The sequence below is a fragment of the Erinaceus europaeus genome, chromosome 1, assembly GCF_950295315.1.
Source record: "Erinaceus europaeus chromosome 1, mEriEur2.1, whole genome shotgun sequence".
Lineage (NCBI taxonomy): Eukaryota > Metazoa > Chordata > Mammalia > Eulipotyphla > Erinaceidae > Erinaceus > Erinaceus europaeus.
The window spans coordinates 72,963,720-72,985,797 of NC_080162.1; the positions used below are offsets into that span (position 1 = coordinate 72,963,720).

General features: G+C 42.8%; 1 protein-coding gene across 2 annotated transcripts; it reads left to right on the forward strand.

The window, feature by feature from the left end:
* The first annotated feature begins 4,708 nt into the window (after nt 1–4,708).
* On the forward strand, nt 4,709–20,905 carry LOC107522503 (signal-regulatory protein beta-1-like). Of its 2 annotated transcripts, none has more exons than XM_060203149.1 (6): nt 4,709–4,832; nt 9,399–9,758; nt 11,615–11,929; nt 18,338–18,655; nt 19,433–19,544; nt 20,646–20,905. In XM_060203149.1, exons 1-6 carry the CDS (start codon nt 4,769–4,771, stop codon nt 20,659–20,661), a joined length of 1,185 nt encoding a protein of 394 aa, XP_060059132.1. In that variant the 5' UTR covers nt 4,709–4,768; the 3' UTR covers nt 20,662–20,905. The 2 variants fall into 2 exon arrangements, with proteins under 2 accessions (XP_060059132.1, XP_060059121.1); XM_060203138.1 differs by having other exon boundaries at nt 4,727–4,848; nt 9,352–9,758.
* Nucleotides 20,906–22,078: the final 1,173 nt, after the last annotated feature.

A 22,078-nucleotide genomic window follows, 5' to 3' on the forward strand; every position in this document is an offset into this window, starting at 1 on the left:
GTGCACTCAACCAGGTGTATCACCACTGGGCCCCCAGTAGTGTCTTTCTCTATCTCTCTAATGCTGTTTCTGTCTCTCTATCTGAAAAGAGTGACCAAAATAATAATTAATAAGTATATGCTGCAGTGTACTAAATGCTACGGATAAAGCATGGAGAGAAGAACAGGAGTGAGGAACTGGTGGTGAGGGTCAGGGAAAGACACTGGCTTTTTACTCTGTGATCTAAGTAGCTATTGCAAGGTTTTGAGTAGAGAAGACACAGGGCATAACTTCTCTAAACGATCCTCCAGTACTCTGTGAGTAGGATGAGGGACAGGAGTTACAGAGGGGCTGAACCCAGAGACAAAACAAGACAAGAGGAATTAGGGAGAGAGGGGTCTACACATAGGCCTTTCCAGAGTTCTGGCCAGATAAGTTCACCAAACCCTTTACTTTTATGCTCCTGTAACAAACTAAACTCAGCAGGATCCAGGAAGAAACTGCTCCATTCTTCATACACTACCTTTCAGATATGCTCTGCCAAAGCAGCCCACCTAGAGATGATAATTGTACCTATTATTCCAGGATTACTACAAGTTCTCATTCAGTAGTTTCCTCTCCTCCCAGCCTCAGGTTGGAAACCTGCATGGAACTGAGTGATGGATGAAATTCTTGGCTATCTGTCACCTTATTCTTTCATTCATTCTCCCTCTTACTGCTGTCTCTGGCTTTCCTCACTATAGCTGAGCCTAAACATGAATGAAAGGGCTACCTAGCTGAGACTGGCCACCACTGAGGTCAGATCTGTTGGACACATGAGAAGAATCTTTTATTTTATCTTAAAACTAGTAATATATGTAAGCAGAATAGTATGATCAAATTTATCTTTTTTAACAACAGTGCCTCAGTAAGTACAGAGTGAGGGAAGACTGAACTACAGAAAAGAGTGAGACACATGGATAGACTGTTCAGTACAGTGATGGTGGAAAGGCAAACACAGCGATGGAAGATACGTTTAAAGGATGTAAAGGAATGAAAAGAGCTGTCACAAATGACATCAAGATTTCTAGCTTGACTAACTGGAAGATATAGAGTGTCGGACACTGAAATGGGGACAAAGGACAGAGGCAACTGAGCACTGAGAGAACGGAGGAGTTACAAGATGTTTGGTAAACAGTGGGGTATAGGCATGTGGACTACATTTCCACTGTAGTGCAGATACCTGGTAGGGCCCAGATTCCAGCCAGAGATCTTTTCACTTCAAAGCCCATCTCTTTACCACCCTTGTTCAGTGATCCCTGCCAGTGAGAAGCACCAAGTCCAGTGAAGGAGGAAGAATCTAATAGGTAGCTTGAGGAACAAATTGCCACAAGCAGTGTTCTAGTCACTGCTGCTGCACAACAAAGCACCCTAAAACCTGGAGCCAAAGAACAACCATTTCATTACAACCAATAATACTGTGAGTAAGGAATTCAGACAGGACACAGAATTACTTTCTCTGCTGTGTACTGTTTGAGCCTCCTCTGGAAAGACTCTATTAAGGATGACAAGCTTCATCTGGAAACTTCTTCATATTTGTATCTAAAGTTTAATGCTAACTACTGACTGCACCTTGATTGGGCTTTCAGTTACAGCTCCTTGCCATGTGATCTCTCTGCATGTGCAAGTTTGGGCATAGAGGCAAGATTCCAAAAACGAGCATCCTAAAAGGGAAGTTTTTTGGGCGAGCCTTAGAAGTTATGTCACATAACCTGTGTTGTCATCTCAAGCCTGCCCAGATTCTTGATGATGGAACCCTAGCCTACTTCTTCACGAGGTGGGTCAAAGAGCATGAGGGAAGGAGACATTGCTGCAGTCAGTTCTGGAAAGCAAACCTGCCATCTTTAAGAAAGAAAGTGAGGTGAGTCGGGCTGTAGCGCAGTGGGTTAAGTGCAGGTGGCACAAAGTGCAAGGACAGGTGTAAGGATCCCAGTGTGGACCCCCGGCTCCCCACCTGCAGGGGGGTCACTTCACAAGCAGTGAAGCAGATCTGCAGGTGTCTTTCTCTTCCCCTCTCTGTCTTCCCCTCCTCTCTCCATTTCTCTCTGTCCTATCCAATAATGACAACAACAATAATAACTACAACAATAAAACCACAAGGGCAACAAAAGTGAATAAATAAATATTTTTTTAAAGTCAGTAGGAATAATGATCATAAAGGGAACACTCTGACCAGTTCCTTTCAAGAACCCCACATGGTGTCTTTCCCAGGGGGAAATAGCAATAGTATTTTAAGAAAAGAAGGAAGGAATTTGCCATGTGATGGAGCAACCGAGTCCTATCCCTGACTTCCTCTTATATTCTGCACCCGCTCATCACCAGCATACAGACAGCAGCTCAGGAGGAGGCAAGGGTTCAGGAACAGCAGGCTCAGAGTCACAGAGGGCAGTGTCTTGTCTGGACTCCATAAAAGAGAAGATCTTGGGGCCAGACTCTGGTGCACCTGGTCAAGTGCATATGTTACCAAGTGCAAGGACCAGGGTTTGAGTCCCCGCTACCCATCTACAGGGTGGACATTTCACAAGCAGTAAGGAAGGAGCAGGTCTGCAGGTGTCTGTTTTTCTCCCTCTCTATCTGCCCCTCCCCTCTCGATTTCCCTTTGTCCTATCAAATAAAATAGAGAAAAAGGGAAAAAAATGGCCACAAGGAGTAGTGGATTTGTAGTGCTGTCACCAAGTCCCAGTGATAATCCTGATGGCCATAAAATAAAATAAAAATAAAAGATCTTACAAATGAGAAGCTCTGATCACCATCTCATGTTTTTGGTGTTACTGCCCAAACATGAAAGAGCACACAAAAGGTAACCAACCCCCCTTACTCCTGGCTCTGTTGTTCCTTTGCACTGTCCTGCACAGCCCTCTTCCATACTCTAAAACAGATACCAACCCTAAGGGGCTGGGAAGTGGCACACCCAGTAGAGCATACACATGACCATGTGCAAAGACCAGACTCAACGCTCAGCCACTATCTGCAGCAAGGCAGCTTCATGAAAGGTGGAGCAGTGCTACAGGTACCTCTCCTTCTCTGTTTTTCTCTCTCCCTATCTCAGTCTCTCACCCTCTATGAAAGAAAAATAAAGGCCACCAGGAGCAGTGGAATCAGGGAGCAGACACTTCTTCTAGCGTTTGCCCTTCTTCCGTAGCCAGTCAACAGCGTCAGGTTGAGCCTGATGTAAAGTTTCGAGACCTCCTTTGAATCTGGAGAGGTGGCAGTCGTTGACTATGTGGGTCATAGTCTGTCTGTAGCCACAGGGGCAGTTCGGGTCGTCTCTGGCTCCCCAGCGATGGAACATAGCGGCGCACCGGCCATGGCCTGTTCGATAGCGATTGAGGAGGGCCCAATCATAACGTGCTAGGTCAAAGCCGGGTTGACGCTTTCAGGGGTCTGTGATGAGGTGTTTGTTCTTTACCTCAGCTGACTGCCAACTCTGTTTCCAAGAGTCTGGAACAGAGAAGTTCAGTGTAGGCGTAGGGGACCAGATTGGATGACGAGACGTCAAGCGTTGGACAGGATGGGTGAAGATATCCGCGTATATTGGCAGGTCCGGTCGAGCGTAGACGTGGGAAATGAACTTAGATGATGCCGCATCCCGACGAATATCTGGCGGGGCGATGTTGCTAAGAACTGGCAGCCATGGAACCGGGGTGGAACGGATGGTTCCAGAAATTATCCTCATGGAGGAATATAATTTGGAATCGACCAAGTGGACATGGGGGCTACGGAACCATACTGGGGCACAGTATTCTGCAGTGGAATAGCATAATGCCAGAGATGATGATCGCAGTGTGGAAGCACTCGTGCCCCATGAGGAGCTGGCCAGTCTTGCAATGATGTTATTCCTCGCGCCCACCTTTGCTGCAGTTTTTATGAGATGTTTGTGAAATGACAGGGTGCAATCGAGAGTAACGCCAAGATAGACTGGCTGGGCTTCATGCCGGATTCTCGTATCGTCAAGCTGCACATTAAGTTCACGCGAGGCCGAGGCATGGTGTAGATGGAAAACAGATGATACCGTTTTTGCAGTGCTAGGGATTAGTCGCCATTTTTTACAGTAATCAGATATCAGAGACATGTCTTTAGTGAGTGTTTCCTCGAGGATGTCAAACTTGGATGCCTGAGTTGCACAGCAGATGTCATCGGCGTAGATGACATCAATAACCTTGGTGGCAAAAAATAAAAATAATTAAGTAGGAGCCATCCTTGACACTAACTCCTTGTCTACCCAAAGCCACTTCCCCCACAGGTATTAGTAGTTCAGAGCCAAGGTTACCCATCAGACAGGATTCATTTTTGCCACTGACACCACTGAAATGAGAAAATAAGACCCACTCTCAAGAGGCTCTGTTTACAGGAACCTTCCTCCAGAACAGTAGCGTCCTGTTTTCCTACTACAAAAAACATACCCTCCAATGTGGCAAACTATATACCTGGAGCTTCTGAACAAATTCCTGAGGTGTCCCTGGGGCAGAGCAGGGGATCCAAGGGACAGAATCTAGGCACTAATGGAGTCTGCCAGACTCTTCAAGCATCTTAGGACCTTTATATCAGTAGATTTTTTTTTGAGCTTATGCATGATTCCTCTTGCACAATTTCAAAGAAGGAACTGTGAAAATCCCACTGCCCTTTCCTCCGATCACAGTTACTTCTTTTTATATCAGGGAGGCAAGGCTTTCCCTCTAACAACAGATCACAGAATCCCCAACCTCTCCAGGACAACATTCAGACAGAGCAGGCTCCTGGGGCCACCACGATGCCCATTCCCATCTCCCTATGCCACCTGCCTCTGCTTCTGCCTCTGTTGCTTGGACTCATAGGTGAGTTCCACTCCCTGTGGTACCATGAGAAGGGATGCTAAACTGAGTTATGCTTCAATACTGACTTTCCATTAACAGTTGAGTGAGTGATGCCTTTTTTGAGCTACCTTTTTCATTACCTCCTCTTGAAGATATTTCTCCAAGTTTTCTTTCACAAGAGTCTCCTAACAAATGTCCCAGATTTAGTACTACTATTAACTATTGTTATTATTATTTATTGGATAGAGGCAGAGAGAAATCAAAAGGAAAATGAGGAGATGGAGATGGGGATGGGGATAGATACAGCGAGAGAGGGAGAGGGGTAGGGAGAGAGAGAAGAAGAAAGGGAGAACTGCAGTGCTGCTTCACAGCTTGTGAAACTTTCCCCCTGCAGGTGGGGGCTGGGGGGTTCAACCTGGGTCCTTGCACAGGTGCACCACCACCCACCCCCTCCCCAAGATGTTTTTTGTTACCTTTTTGTATTAGTGATTTACAAAATTACATGCTAATAGGAGTATAATTCCACACCATTCAAACCACCAGTTTTGTGTCCCCATCCCCCTCCAGTAGGTTTTTTCTTTCTTTTTTTTTTTTCTAAGATACTCTATTTGTGAGCTGGGGAAATAGCATAATGGTTATACAAAAAGACTTTTGTGCCTGAGTCTCCAAGATCCCATGTTCAATCTCCTATGCCACCATAAATCAGAGCTGTTCAGTGTTCTGGTAAAAAATAAAAAAAAAGAAAGAAATATTTTTATTTATTATTTTTTAAAGTATTTTATTTATTTTTGAGAGAGATGCAGAGAGAGAAAGACACAGAGAAACTCCAAAGCACTGCTCAGCTCTGGCTTATGGTGGTGCAAGGGATTGAACCTGGGACTTCAGAGCCCCAGGCATGACAGTCTCTTTGCATAAACACTATGCTATCTACCCCTGTCCAGAAATATTTTTTAATTTATAAAAAAGGAGGAGGGAAACTCAAGGGTAGGAGGGTGTTTTATGGTGTCATACTTAACTGAGTGTACATGTTATAATGTGCAAGGACTCAGGTTCAAGCCTTCAATCCCCATCTGCAAATGAGAAGCTTCACAGGTGGTGAAGCAGTGCTATATCTCTCTCTCTCTCTCTCTCTCTCTCTCTCTCTGTATTCCCTTTTTGCTCTTGATTCCTCTATGTCTCTATTCAATTAATTAATTAATTAATTAAATTTTTAAGGATTTTTTAAAGGAAGGGGATGGTAGCAATGTATATAACTATAGAGTAAATTACAATAATCACTGATGGGCAACTTAACTTAAGCTATTCAGTTATGAATGAGAAAATCCATGAAATTTTCAAATTAAAATTTTGTTATCCACGAGGTGGTCCAGTGGATAAAGCATTGGACTCTCAAGCATGAGATCCCAAGTTTAATCACAGACAGCACTGGTACCAGAGGTACCAGAGTCTGGTTCTTTCTCTCTCTCCTCCTATCTTTCTCATTAATTAATAAATAAAATCTTTTAAAAATTTTTTGAAATATTTATGTCATTAGAGAGAGAAACCAGAGCACTACCCTATAATATCAGTTCTAGGAATCAAACCCATGGCCTTATGCATGCAAATCCTGCACTCTGCCTGCTGAACCATAACCCTGGCTCCCCAGATTCTTATTACTAGTGGGGCCCTACTCTTTCATTTTTTTTAATGTAACTTGGGAGAATGAACCCTGGACCCTGTGCATGAGCAAAGCGTTATCACTGAGTTGCCTCCTTGGTACAATTTTATTTCTCTTTTTTATTTTTATTTTTTATTTATAAAAGGGAAACACTGGCAAAAACCATAGGATAAGAGGGGTACAGCTCCACACAATTCCCACCACCAGACCTCCATATCCCATCCCCTCCTCTGATAGCTTTCCTATTCTTTAACCCTCTGGAAGTATGAGCCCAAGGTCATTGTGGGATGCAGAAGGTGGAAGGTCTGGCTTCTGTAATTGCTTCTCCGCTGAATATGGGAGTTGACAGGTCAATCCATGCTCCCAGCCTGTCTCTCAATTTTATTTCTAAAGATTTATTTGTTCATTAATGAGAGAAAGGGAAAGAGAGAACCAGACATCACTTCGATACATGATTCAGGGGATCAAACCCAGGAACACATGCTTGAGGGTCCAATGCTTCATCCACTGTGCTACCTCCAGTCCCTGGTCCATTTTTTTTCTTTTTTTTTTGAAGGACAGAGGAAAAGATAAATACAGGAAGAACAGACACCACAGTGTAGATCCACTATCTATGGGATTCTTATGCGATGCTGATACTTGAACTCAGTTCCACATACATGACAAAGCATGTGCTCTATTAGGTGAGCTGTCTCCTGACCCAGAGCCTTATTCTTTTATTTATTTATTTATTTATTTATTTATTTATTTATTTATGTTCCCGTTTGTTGCCCTTGTTGTTTTTTTATTGTTGTTGTAGTTATTATTGTTGTTGTAATTGATGTCATCTTTGTTAGACAGAGAGGGGGAGAGAAGTAGACACCTGCAGACCTGCCTCACCGCCTGTGAAGCGACGCCCCTACAGGTGGGGAGCCAGAGGCTCCAACCCGGATTAAGCCAGTCCTTGGCTTCTCACCGGGTGAGCTTAAACCGCTGATATACCATCCAACTCCCAGAGCCTTATTCTTAAACCTGAGCTTTGCATCAAGATTTTTGATATTATAAAAATAATATTGAGGTGGGTGGGGCCAGGCGGTAGCGCAGCAGGTTAAGCACACATAGCACAAAGTGCAAGAACTAGCTTAAGTTCGAGCTCCCGGCTCCCCACTTGCAGTGGGGTCGCTTCACAAGCGGTGAAGCAAGTCTGCAAGTGTCTATCTTTCTCTCTCCCTCTCTAGATCCCCCTCCTCTCTCAATTTCTTTCTGTCCTATCCACTAAAATGGAAAAACTGGCCACCAGGTGCAGTGGATTCATAGTGCTGGCACCAAGTCTTAGTGATACCCTAGTGGCAAAAAAAACAAACAAACATGAACTCACTCTTGTGGGATTATTTCTTCTGAGTGAGTACCAAGAAAAGGAACTGCTAGGTCAAAGGTATGATTATATTTCAAAAGTTTTGAAACTCAGAATTTCCCAGTAAGATGCCAGTGCCTCAATATCTGTAATTCATTATTTCAACATAGCGATAGAAATGGGAGAATGGACATTATATTTATGACCAAATTGATTTATTAAAATCTTGCTTCTCACGGGAGTCAGGAGGTAGCTCAGCGGGTTAAGCGCAGGTGGCCCAAAGAGCAAGGACCAGCGTAAGGATCCCAGTGCGGGCCCCCAGCTTCCCACCTGAATGGGGAGTCGCTTCAGAAGCGGTGAAGCAGGTCTCAGGTGTTTATCTTTCTCTCCCCCTCTCTGTCTTCCCCTCCTCTCTCCATTTCTCTCTGTCCTATCCAACAACAATAGTAACTACAACAATTAAAAAAAAAAAAGGGCAACAATAGGGAATAAATAAATACTTAAAAAAAGAAAAAAGTCGTGCTTCTCTATCTGTTAAATGATAGGTTTTTCAAGTAGATACATGTCACCAGGCTCAGACTATGATGCCATATAACTGTCTAGAAAAGTTGCGTCCCTGTACAGTCCCATCAGCCATGCCTAGGAGTACTGACTGCTCTGCCACACCCTGGCAACAGTGAAATCAGTGATCCTTTTCATTTTCTACCACGTCAATATTCTAAAAAAAAAAAAAAACTGCTTGTTATTAGAGACAGGAGGAAAGACTGCTTTATTATATATTTTTATTACAGTTTTGTAGGTTGGTCTTGAAATCCAACTAGCCATTAAAAGTGCAAAATTAATAAAAAGTGTCCATTCTTATCCCAATCTCTAGAGACAGTCACTTTTCAAAGATTTAGTTTGTTTTCTTCCAGACAGAAGGAGGGCGGTAAAGCTCCTTAATTATGTAGCAATTCCACATATCCTTGGGTCAGACTTAGGCCTTCGTTACCAACCAGTCTGTTATTACAACATAAAAAAATGTGCTTTAAAACTGAATATGCTGAGGTCCGAGTTATTTCTTTTTGAACTGCTCAGCTATCTCATCGTGGACTTTAGCCACAGACTTTTGATTTAAATACATGTTTCGCAGGTGGGTGGTAGCACACCCGATTGAGAGCACATGTTACAATGTGCAAGGACCTGGGTTCAAGCGCCCGGTCGACATTTACAGAGAGAAAGCATTGCAAGCAGTGAAGCAGTGAAGCAGTGCTACAGATGTCTCTCTTTCTCTGTTTATCTCTAGCTCCCCCTCCTCTCTCTATTTCTCTCTGTCCCTAGACAATAAATTAAAAAGTAAAATGTATTTTTAAATGTTTCGCCACCTACTATTGTGGTTGAACATCTTTTCACAGATTTGTTTCCTCTACTGTGACTTCCTTATCTGTGACCTTTGGATGTCTGTCTCACCTATATGTTTAGTAAGTTGTCCATCCTAGTAGCTAATAGATGAGGAAGTAATGAGTTGCTGGAACTTTGCTTCAATCTGGACACCTGGACCTGGACCCCAGTCTCAGCCATAGCTCCACTGGAGCAAGGCTCTTGTGTTTCCCTCCAGGAGTGGCAGGTGAGAAGCTGCGAGTGATCCAGCCACAGGACTCAGTGTCAGTTGCAGTGGGAGAGACAGTAACTCTGAACTGCACCATGACCTTCCTGTCCCTTGTGGGACCCACTAAGTGGATCAAGGGAACAGGGCCAAGTCAGAAGGTGATCTATGATTTTAAAGGCGGCCACAAAGGAGACCCTCGAGTGAAAAATGCTTCAGATACCACAATTAGAGGCAACACAGACTTTTCCATTCACATCAGTACTGCCACCACAGAAGATTCTGGTGTCTACTACTGTGTGAGGTTCCGGAAAGAGACCCCTGAAGATGTGATGGTGAAGTTTGGAGAAGGCACAAAAGTCACAGTACGTGGTAAGCCCAGACCCCTAAAAATCCATGCCAGGGTTCTAAGATAATTACATATGTCAGTTAAAAGTGGTGGGAAACTTGATAACAAGTAGATGGAACTAATTAACAACAACTAAAACCACTTATCAATCCGAATACCATTTTAAAAATGACAACTAGATATCATCATGCCTTTCTAACATGATGCAGTCAGAAGCTGTCAGCACCAATTCTTAAATATTTTCATCAAAATTATGAACCTGGCTCTAATTAACTAGATTCTCTATTCCAAATGCAGGCATTACAGAGGTGAGAATATTATTTTAAATGATATCACAGAGGTATAAATTAGAATGTAGAAAATTACGTAAAGTCAGTGACCTGTCTGTTTTTTTTAAAAAATAAATGCAAAAAAAAAAAAGAAAGAAAGAAAAAGAACAGGAGTCAGGCAGTGGCACACCCAATAAAGTGCACACATTTGATTAAAAGAGGCTAGGGTCATAAAGCAACAAATTATAATAGGTATCTTGTTTGGATCCTATTTCAAACACAGCAATCATAGATGATATTTATGAGACAAGCAGAAAAATCTGAATGCTGACAATTACATATGTTAAAGAGTACTTATACTTTTAAATGTGATAATGGCATTTTGATTGTCTTTGAAATAATTCTTTTTAAAGTTTTTATTTATCTCATAAGGGAGGAGAGGAGAGGGGATGGATGGAAAAAGGAAAGAAGGGGAAAGGAGGGAAGGGAAAGGAAAGGGAGGGGAGGGGAGGGAAAAGAGAGATTGATAATCATGAAAAAAGTTTTCATTACAGTCTGTATAACACCATCACCACCACCACCCTACAACCCCTCCCAAAAACAGGTTATTCAAACATCCTAAATGAAGTTCACTACAATACTTAGCAGACTCAAATAAAATGAGAAGAGTCACACCCAGTCTAGCAGAAAGTATGGAGATGAATTTATTATAGGTTCATAGAAAACTATGCAATGAGGGTAGGGAAGAGAGCATAATGGTTATGCAAAGAGACTTCCATGCCTGAGGCTTCAAAGTCCCAGGCTCAATCCCCCCACACTACCATAAGCCAGAGCTGAACAGTGCTCTGGTAAAAATAAATAAATAAATAAATAAAAGTTTCAAAAAATTTAAAAAATAGATTAAAAAAACTATGCAATGAAAAAAAAGTACTACTAAAAACTCCCAAGAAAACAAAAACTATACAATAGAGGGAATATCATTATAATACTGACACCACACATCTTTGAATAATTATCTTTTGGTTGTAATAATATAAATACTGATAAGACAAAAGATGTTGAAGTGTGTATGACAGGAGCATGTGAGAAGGGGAAGCATGACTGGCAGGTGGAAGAAGATGTAAAGAGTTAAATCATCTTCCATAGTAGAAAGTCTACCCATAATATATAAACCTCAAAATAAAGGTATAATGTTATGCTATTTAAACACAAACAGCTAGCTGTGTTCAAAGAACCAGCTAAAATAGTAAAAGCAGCTTGATCTATATTTGAAGGAGAAGGTAGAATCCTGATGTTTTTCATTATATGCCTCACGTGACTTTTTAAACAATTCACTTTGGGAGAGAAATGAAGGAAGGAAGAAAAACATGGTTGGATCTGCATTTTAGCCTGATCACTGTAGTCTGGTTTTTAGTGTAGGTTGGAGCAGAGGAAAGTCAGTGAAACCAGATGGCAAGCTGTTATAACAAGAATCACATAAACATTGTGAAAAGAGAAAACTAAGACTAGAGAATTGCCTGAGAAGTCTATCAGGGTGAATCAAACAACTAGGGAGTGACTTACCATCTTAATTTTTCTCTCCTCTCCCCTTCCCCTCTCCTTCCTCAAAGCTAAGCCCTCTCCTCCACAAATTTCCAGCCCCTCCAACAGGGTCTATCCAGGCCAGGTAGTGAATTTCAACTGCACATCAAGTGGCTTCTTCCCTTCAAACATGTCTCTGAAATGGTTTCAAAATTCAGTGGAGATTCCAGCCCTCCAGACCTTCATCTTCCCAGCTGGTGCCGCTGCCTCCTACAACATCGTCAGCACTGTGCTGGTGACCCTTGCCATAACCTCGCTCCAATCCCAGATCACCTGTCAAGTGGTTCATCAGGAATTGCAGAGACCCCTCACAGGATATGTGGATCTCTCCAAATTCCTCAGAGGTAAGGGTCCCTCCACCCTCCTTCTCATATGGCCAGCCCTTAGTGACTACTATAGGATCCCCATCTGCAGCATTTCACTTGTGTCCCCCATTCATTCTTCAACAAACCACACATAATCTGGATACAAGACTCCCTATCAGATGTGACCATCCCCTTCCCAGTTACTACCATGATCAGGTCCTTTTATTTTTTTTCACTAAGGTTATTACTAGGACTTGGTGCCTACACAATGAATCCATCATTCCTAATAACCAATTTTTTTCCTATTCTTTTTTGGATAGAGAAAGAAATTGAAATGGGATGGGGAAATAGAGGGGACGAGAGGGGGGGAGGCAGGCTGAGGGGGCTGAGTGGTGGCTCATGAGTGGTGGTTTGGGCCCCCCAGTTCCCATCTGCAGGGAGAAAGCTTTGCATGTGGTGAAGCAGTACTGCAGGTCTCTCTCTCTCTCTCTCTCTCTCTCCCTCTCCCTCCCTCTCTCTCTCTCTCCCTCTCTCTCTCTTCCTCTCCCACTCCCTTTTTCCTTTCTTGATTTCTGTATGTCTCTATCCAATAAATAAATATAATAAAAAAATTCGAGAGAGAGAGAGGCTGTGAATAAAAAAATTCGAGAGAGAGGCTGTTCCACTGCTCATCAAACTTCCTTTTTGCAGGTGGGGATTGGGAGATTGAACCCAGGTCCTCCTGCATGATAATGTGTGCTTTCAACTGGCTATGCCACCTCCCAGCCCCTTAATCCCTTCTCTTTCAGAGTTCCCTTTGTTCTAGTGTGATTAGAACAGTAGAAACTCATTCATTCATTCATTATTTGCTGAGCATCTGCTAGCTGGTGGCACTATTGTAGATGGCATGGATTTCATGGTAAAAATAACAGATCTGGCTCTGTCTCAATGAGTCAGGTGAACAATATCAGTCAAGATATAAACAACTATATAGCTATGACTTATAACATGGGGGTAAACTAATTACTATATAGCTATGGGGGCAGAGGGTAAACTAATTACTGAATTAGATTAAAAATAGGAGAAATCTTAGTTACTCGGGAAATGCCTTTTTGGAGAAGTTAAGTTTGTGACCAGCCTAAAGATGAAAAGGAATTACAAAAAAGATTACATTGCGGCACATAGATGAAAAAATGTGTGTGAAGGCCCTGTGGTGCGGGTAGGGCTTATAGTATAGAGTAAAATGTTTGAGGAGCAGAAAAGAGACCTAGATGGCTGAGCGTAGTGAGGTGTGTAAGACTGGAGACAGAGGACAGAGATCAGTTCATGCAGGTCTTCTAGTAAACAGCAAGGAGGTTCCGCTCTGCACTTGGGCTTCTGATAACATTGTCCAGTTCATCGGGCAGCAAATCACCTCCTATGAAACAAACTTCTTAAACCCACCAAGGGAGGGAGCAATTCAAGCAAGGACATGTTCAAACCTTTATGGTTCTGATCTCACAAAGACAAAGTCATCAGGAGTTAGGCAGTAGTGTAGCAGGTTAAGCGCAGGTGATGCAAAGCGCAAGGACTGGTGTAAGGATCCCAGTTCTAGCCCCCGGCTCCCCACCTGTAGGGGAGTCATTTCACAAGCAGTGAAGCAGGTCTGCAGGTGTTTATCTTTCTCTCCTCCTTTCTGTCTCCCCTCCTCTCTCAATTTATCTCTGTCCTATCCAATAACAATGACATCAATAACAACAATAGTGGTCCGGGAGATGGCGCAGTGGATAAAGCATCAGACTCTCAAGCATGAGGTCATGAGGTCAATCCCCGGCAGCACATGTACCAGAGTGATGTCTGGCTCTTCCTCTCTCCTCCTATGTTTCTCATTAATAAATAAGTAAAACCTTTTTTAAAATAACAATAATAACTATAACAATAAAACAACAAGGACAACAGAAAGGAATAAATATTTTAAAAATAGTAAAAAAAAAAAAAAAAAAAGGCAAAGTCATCACTGTGTTATTGGATCAGAGTCAACAGAATCATCGTAGCAGCAGCAATAAAAATCACCCTTACTACCACAGGGATCCACCACAAGGGTTTTCCCAAGGGGTCTGCATGCTCCTTTGCTCCTGTCTATTCCCGCAGTCTCAAAAGAGTGAGACTTACCTCCTGCAAATGAGTGAATTCCTTCCAGAGGTCACAACACAAACACAACTCACCATTGCTCCAGAACCAACCAGAGAAAAACAAAAAACAGTCATCAATAGCATTTCATCTCCACAGCACTGCCTCCTCTCCATTGGCGGTAACTTGAGGTGCTGTCATAAAGAAGGGTTTAGTTCCTCTCTATTCAGATCTTCCATCCCCAAATAGAAGTCTGCCTTTCCTAACCAAATGACAACAGAACACTCCAATTTGTAAATGCAATTCCAGCCACCAGCTCCAGCATTTCAAAAAAAAAAAAAACTGTACATCCTTACGTGACACAAATGAGGAAACCAAGGACCCAGAAAAGTGAAGGTCTTATCCAATCTCATATGCTTTAACTCCATGACCTGCAATGTTGCATCCAATAATATACCTTCAGATGACCATCTCTGACCTCCCTCCTATAAGAACTACACACACAGAGAGCAGAGAATGGCATGGTGGGTCTATACATGACTATCCCCACTGTTTCCAAACCCATGGCTACATCAAAGATTTTCCTATCAATTCATTGCTCAAAGCCAGAGACCTGTCCTAACTTATCCATCACAGGTTTATCAAATGTCCTTCTTTCCCATGTTCAACCTATACATTTATATCTACTGGTACCCAGGTCAAGTGACAAGTGCCCAAGATCTAGTCATCTCTAACCTGTGTGCAACAACCACCACCACCCCACGCCCCAGCTCTTTTTTTTTTTCCTCCAGGGTTATTGCTGGACTCGGTGCCTGCACCATGAATCCACTGCTCATGGAGGCCATTTTTCCCCCTTTTTGTTGCCCTTGTTATAGCCTCGTTGTGGTTATTATTATTGCCATTGTTGATGTTGTTCGGTGTTGGATAGGACAGATAGAAATGGAGAGAGGAGGGGAAGACAGAGAGGGGGAGAGAAAGATAGACACCTGCAGACCTGCTTCACCGCCTGTGAAGCGACTCCCCTGCAGGTGGGGAGCCGGGGGCTCGAACCGGGATCCTTATGCCGGTCCCTGCGCTTTGCGCCACATGCACTTAACCCACTGCGCCACCACCCGACCCCCACGCCCCAGCTCTTACCATTGCCCCCGAGAGGTTATCCCCACGCCCTAAGCAGGCAGGGGCACTTTATAAAGGTTATGCCCTTGCTTAAACACTTCTGTGACTCACCACCGCTCTACCAAAAAAGAAAGTCCCTGCACAAAGCACAAGGACTGGCATAAGGATTCCAGTTCGAGCCCCCGGCTCCCCACCTTCAGGGGAGTTGCTTCACAAGCAGTGAAGCAGGTCTGCAGGTGTCTCTCTTTCTCTCCCTTTCTCTGTCTTCCCCTCTTCTCTCCATTTCTCTCTGTCCTATCCAACAACGACATCAATAAAAACAACAATAACTACAACAATAAAACAAGGGCAACAAAAGGGAATAAATAAATAAATAAATCTTTTTTTAAAAAGGATGATCTTTCAATAATCTGTGTTTACATACCACTGAAATAATTGTAAAGAACTCTGTAGTGAATCATATATATATATTTTTTAAATATATATTTATTTCTTTTCCCTTTTGTTGCCCTTGCTGTTTAACATTGTTGTGGTTACTGATGTTGTTGGTGGTGGATAGGACAGAGAGAAATGGAAAGAGGAGGGGAAAACAGAGGGGGGGGAGAGAAAGATAGAAACCTGCAGACCTGCTTCACCACCTGTGAAGCGACTCCCCTGCAGGTGGGGAGCCTGGGGCTTGAACCGGGATCCTTACAACAGTCCTTGCACTTTGTGCCACCTGCGCTTAACCTGCTGCGCCACCGCCCAACTCCCGAATCATATATTTTAAAGCAAACAGTGAGAATTGTTCATCATATGCTTAAATAGTTGCACAAGATATGGCTCCTGGGATGTCACTACATCCCTCTGAATGTATTTAGTGGGAAAATATCATACTGACTTGATTGTCATCATTCATTTCAAATTACACACATAATAAGATTTTATTTAATAATCAGAATGCTTACATCATTCCCTTTTTATTATTTATTAATGAGAAAGATAGGAGGAGAGAGAGAAAGAACCAGACATCACTCTGGTACATGTGTTGCTGGGGATCAAACTCAAGACCTCATGCTTGAGAGTCTGATGCTTTATCCACTGTGCCACCTCCCAAACCACCATCATTCTTTTTTCTTCCCTATATTTAGTTGTTATTTCCATTTCTAATTCCTGGGAGAATTTCACAATACAGCGTAATTCTTATTTGAAAAAATTTGGGGGCCTAGTGGTGATGAGCAAGGACCCAAGTTTGAGCCCCCAGTCCCCACCTGCAGGGGGAAAGCTGTGTGAGTGGTGAAGCAGGGCTGCAGGTGACTCTGTCTCTTTCCCTCTCTATCTCCCCCTACCTTCTCAGTTTCTGGCTGTCTCTATCCAATAAGTAAAGATAATTAAAAAAATTTTTAAAAAAGAGAAAATTTTGTACCACAACATCATGTATGCCATAGAGAACTATGTGAACATAGAAACCTTCCAATAAATAAATATTTTTAAAGTCACAGGATTTCTGTTAAAAACTGCTTTAGACTGCATTATACAACCGAGCAACACTGTCTACATATGTGAAATTTTGATAAATACTGAAATAGCCACTAAAATGCTATTGGAAATGAAGATCATGGAGGTAGATGGGGGGAGTTATGATGCCTTACTCAAGCAAACAGTCTTTCCCAAAGTTTTTTTTTTCTTCCAGGATTATTGCTGGGACTTGGAGCCTGCACTACGAATCCACTGCTCCTGGAGGCTATTTTTCTCATTTTTGATGCCATTGTTATTATTGTTATTGCTGTTATTGCTATTATTGTTTGCCGGATAGGATAGAAAGAAATCGAGAAAGATGGGGAAGACAGAGAGAGGGAGAGAAAGATGAACACCTGCAGACCTTCTTCACTGCTTGTGAAGTAACCCCCCTGAAGATGGGGAGCCAGGGACTAGAACAGGGACCATTACACTGGTCCCTGCACTACCGCCCATCCCCCTTCCCAGAAGTATTTTTAAGTGCCCTTTATTTTGTGTCCCACAGATTTTATAACCAGGATAATATGTCATAGATGTATTCAGGATTTGTAAAGGACTCCTCTTTTGTAGCATGAGGAGACTGCATAACAGAAGGCAGTAGAAAGAATCAGACTTGGTGATAATTCTCAGGCAAACCAGATCCAGGGAAGCTTGTATGAGGGTTTAGGATCTGGAAACTAATCATACTACACTCCTTAGGGGTAAGTGCAGGACAAGGACAACTAAGTACAGGCAGTCTTCAAACTGACTGTAACTTTAGCTCCACAACCCAGAGTTAGCCTCACTCACACTACTGGCCATCATTCTATCCTTGAAACATATTTGTCTTAACCTTAGGGCCTCCTTCTCTGCCATCCTCTTCCTCAAATGCACTTCCCCAGTCCAGCTTCTCCCAGTGCCTTCTTCCCTCTCACTCTCCTTCAGCATGTTTGCCTACTGTCTGGTTACTAGCGATTAAATTCCCCCAAATTATTATGCTCCTGTTTTCTGTGGGTCAGTAAAATAGACAGTGCCTGACAAGAATAACTGCTTCTGTTTCAGCATTAGGAATGTCAGCTGGATGATTCAATGGCTGAAATTTTCCCAAGGCTTTTACGTTAATCGCTGGTCATTGCTGCCATCTGCTGGCTTAGAACGTTGGCTCCCCCTACCATTTCTGCACAGACTAGCTAGGTTTCCCTCCTAGGCTGGGCACTATGTCCTAAAATGAGTAGCCTAAGAGAGAAAGGGCCAGTGAAAGACACACCAACCCAGCCTTAAAGGTCAAACAGTGTCACCTCTGCCACACTCCATTGATCAGTTAGTCACAAAGTCCTGCCTAGGTTCTAGATAAGCAAAAGCAGATGCCCTCTCTGACGGTGGGAAGGGGGCAGCAAAATTCTGGAAGATATCCTGAGGCTTGCTATGACCATTTCTGAAAAATAAAACCTGTCAAAGATAGTTAAGACCTATTCATACTTTATATTTCTGCTCAAAGTCACTGCTTCCAAAAGCTCTTCCTTAACCAGCCCCATCTCCAGCCTAGGGCCCCTGTGTAGGCTCTCAGAACCCTTATGGGGGTCATATGACTGCTTCTTTCCTCCCTGTCCTCCCCACCACAATATGAACTCTGGGAGGCAGGGAGCATGTCTGTCTTACTCACTAGCAAGTTCCAAGAGTTGAGTGGATTATCTAGAAAGACATGGAAGCCCCTTGAGTATCACTTCTTATAAAAAAGGATGTAGCCAAGAAAGGATATTGTTTCAGTTTCACCCACAGTGACAATAACAGAACACCATGTCCCAAGACTCCAGATGGTCGTCCTCGTCTGCCACGTGCAAAGGTTTTACCCAGGTGGCATAAATATCACATGGCTAAAGGGGAGCAGACGTTGCAAGACCTGTGAAACTGATGCCTCCACCAACAACTCAGATGGCACATTCAGCCAAGACAGTCATCTTCTGGTCAGCGCCCTAGAGTATAAGAACATAAAGCTGTTTACCTGCCTAGTGGAGAATGAGAACAAGCCATTGCTCCAGGCCAGCATGAAACTGAGTGAGTTTAGAGAAGAGCAAGAGAGTTTGGGTGAGTAGGGCTGAAACCACCAACCAGGTAAGAACTGCACTTAGAGACAGACAGTAGCATTTACATGTTGGCTCTGTCATGCTTGCCATGTGTAATCCTGGGGTAAGTCCCGTCACCCTTCTCAAACTCAGTTTCCTCATCTATAAAATGGGACTGAAGGGCAGGTAAGATAACTCGTATGAGAGGGTACCAGTCACCCAGGTGCAAGCCTAGCCCCCACAGGGGAAGCACCAGTGCCTTATTGTCTTTCTCTCTCTCCTACTCCCTTCTGTCTCTCTCTTTCATTTTATCTGAAAAAAATCAGTCCAAAGTGGTTAAGGCTCTACAGTGACAAAAAATAATGATGATAATAACAATGATGATAATGATGATGATGATAAAATAAAATGGGATGACAATTAGTGTAACCCCTTCAGTGTGATGACTTAGAATCCAGGTATCTGCATCCTAACAGTACACCTATTTACCAGGTAGTTCTGTGAATAACCAAGTCAATATGAGGTACCTTTCCCTGTTTCCTACCATCCCTCGCAGAAGCCATTCAGATTCAACATTATTGCTCATCTTCTAGGTACTTTGCTTGAGTGTTCTTATTTAATTCCAAGACATGCTATCAGTCCCATTTTAAACACTAGGAAACTGAGAATCAGAGCAGACTGGTGACTCCTTCTAAGTCCACAGTGATATCTTGATATCTGAATCTGGGATGGGGCCTGCTTGGGGGCTGAGTAATGGAAGTGAGAGGCCAGACTCATCCTAATATCTTTCTATCGCCAGAAGCCAGAGACTACGGATCCCTTTTGGGGAGTGTCCTCCTGGTTGGCTGGAAGCTAGTTCCCCTGACTGCACTTTCTACCATCTATGTCCTCAGGAGGAACCTCATTTCCAGGTAAGGAAGGACCCCAGGTAGGGCTTGGCTCCCAGTGGTGGACTCCACATTGACAGGACACTATAGGGAGGAAATCCTGAGGCTTTGCTTTCCTATTTCTCCTCTACCTTAAAAGCATGTTGAATTGAAGAGTGTCTAAGAATTACAGAAAGAGTCCCTTTTTTATTGTGTTTATATTTATTTATTTTCCCTTTTGTTGCCCTTGTTTTTTAGCGTTGTTGTAGTTATTGTTGTTGTTGTTAATGTCGTCATTGTTAAATAGGACAGAGAGAAATGGAGAGAGGAGGGGAAGACAGAGAGGGGGAGAGAAAGACAGACACCTGCAGACCTGCTTCATCACTTGTGAAGCAAGTACCTGGCAGTTGGGGAGCCAGGGGCTCTTACCGGGATCCTTACGCCAGTACTTGCGCTTCGTGCCACATGCGCTTAACCTGTTGCGTTACCGCCCGACTCCCAGTGTGAGTCCTTTAACCTCCCTCTCTATACCTCACACTTCAGCCTTTTATATATATATATATATATATATATATATATATATATATATATATATATATATATATATATATATATAATTTTTATAAAAAGGAAACACTGACAAAAACCATAGGATAATTCCCACCACCAGAACTCCATATGCCATCCCCTCCCCTGATAGCTTTCCTATTCTTTATCCCTCTGGGAGCATCAACCAAGGAATATTATGGGGTGCAGAAGGTGGAAGGTCTGGCTTCTGTAATTGCTTCCCCGCTGAACATGGGTATTGACTGGTCGATCCTTACTCCCAGCCAATCTCTGTCTTTCACTTCAGTCTTAAGAAGCACAGGGGCAAGTGCCCCTAGGCAATACATGGAACACATAGGGAAGGAGGGACAGCAGGAGTTAGAGTGAGTGAGTGAGCACTCTTGAAGAACAGGTCTGCAGGTCTCAGGAACTGCAAGGCACTTCTCTCACTGGCACAGGACCCTCAGTCCTCTCCTGACTTGTTCTAGGGGGCTGAGACAGGATGGGAACTTAATGCCTATAGTCACTCCTCCAGTTTCTCCTACCTTACAGCCTTCTGAGACCTGTACAGCACTAGCTGTTTCTCTTTCTGTCCTGTAGCCCCAAGAGAAGGTAAAAGCCTCAACCAAGAAGGTCAGAAGTGAGAGCAGGCTCACATTTCCCACCTGGGAATGAAGCTTCTGTGGACACTGCCTGGAGCAAGAAATCCAAACGGAGTCAGGACAGGTTCCTGCCCAGATGAAGATGCTGTAATTCTGAAGATTCCTTCCTGGCTTCTGATGGAAATTCCTGGTGGGCACCCAGCTCCTGGTGGGTATCATAAAAGATACCATCATAAAGATACCATCATTAAAATGGGATTAAGGAAAATACTCATGGAAATAAACAAATTAAGAGATATCCAATCTCATTATTAGTTTGGAAAAGTCAAAGCAAAACTATCATAAGACACCACTGTGGCCCTTATACATATATCAGAAATAAGGGGGCCAGGGGCAGCTCACCTGGTTGCGCTCACCTGTTCTAATGCAAAAGGATCTGGATTCAAGCCCCAAACCCCACCTGCAGGGGGAAGGTTCATGATCAGTGAAGACGCCTGCAGGTATCTCTCTATCTTCTACTTTCCTCTCAGTGCCTCTCTGTCTCTATCCAAAATAAAAATAAATTAATTAAATTATTTTTTTAAGATTACAAATAGCGGGGGTCGGGCTGTAGCGCAGCGGGTTAAGCACACATGGCGCGAAACTCGAGGACTGGCTTAAGGGCCTCAATTTGAGTGCCCAGCTCCTCACCTGCAGGGGAGTGACTTCACAGGCGGTGAAGCAGGTCTGCAGGTGTCTATCTTTCTCTCCCCCTCTCTGTCTTCCCCTCCTCTCTCCATTTCTGTCTTATCCGGCAACAACAACATCAATAACAACAATAATAATAACCGCAACAATGATAAAAACAAGGGCAACAAAAAAGGAAAATAAATAAATATTTTTAAAAATTACAAATAGCAAAAATAAAGTAGCAGCTGACAGACACATAGTAGCCAGAACAATTTTAGAAAATTCTAGACATTTTTGAAGTTGTATATTCATATACCCTATAGTTTGGCATTTCTACCCTTGAGCTATACCAAAAAAAGCTTCTTACACACACACACACACACACACACACACATATAGTAACATGGTTTAAAGTTAGCAAAACCTAACACCATTCCAAACACACATCTACCAGATGATGAGCAAAAAGGATAGTACAGTCACAGAATGGAATGTTATGGACCAGTAAAAATAAATGAATTACAACTATGTACAATAGTATAAATAAATCTTAGCAAAAAAAAGGGATGAGTAATTTCCAAAAGATTTCATATAGCACGATATTTTTATATTAAAAACAACTAATGGTTTCTTGGAATAGCTATAGATATTTTAAAATTATCTTTTTTAATATATTTTAATTTATTCCCTTTTGTTGCCCGTTGTTTTATTGTTGTAGTTATTATTGATGCTGTTATTGTTAAATAGTACAGAGAGAAATGG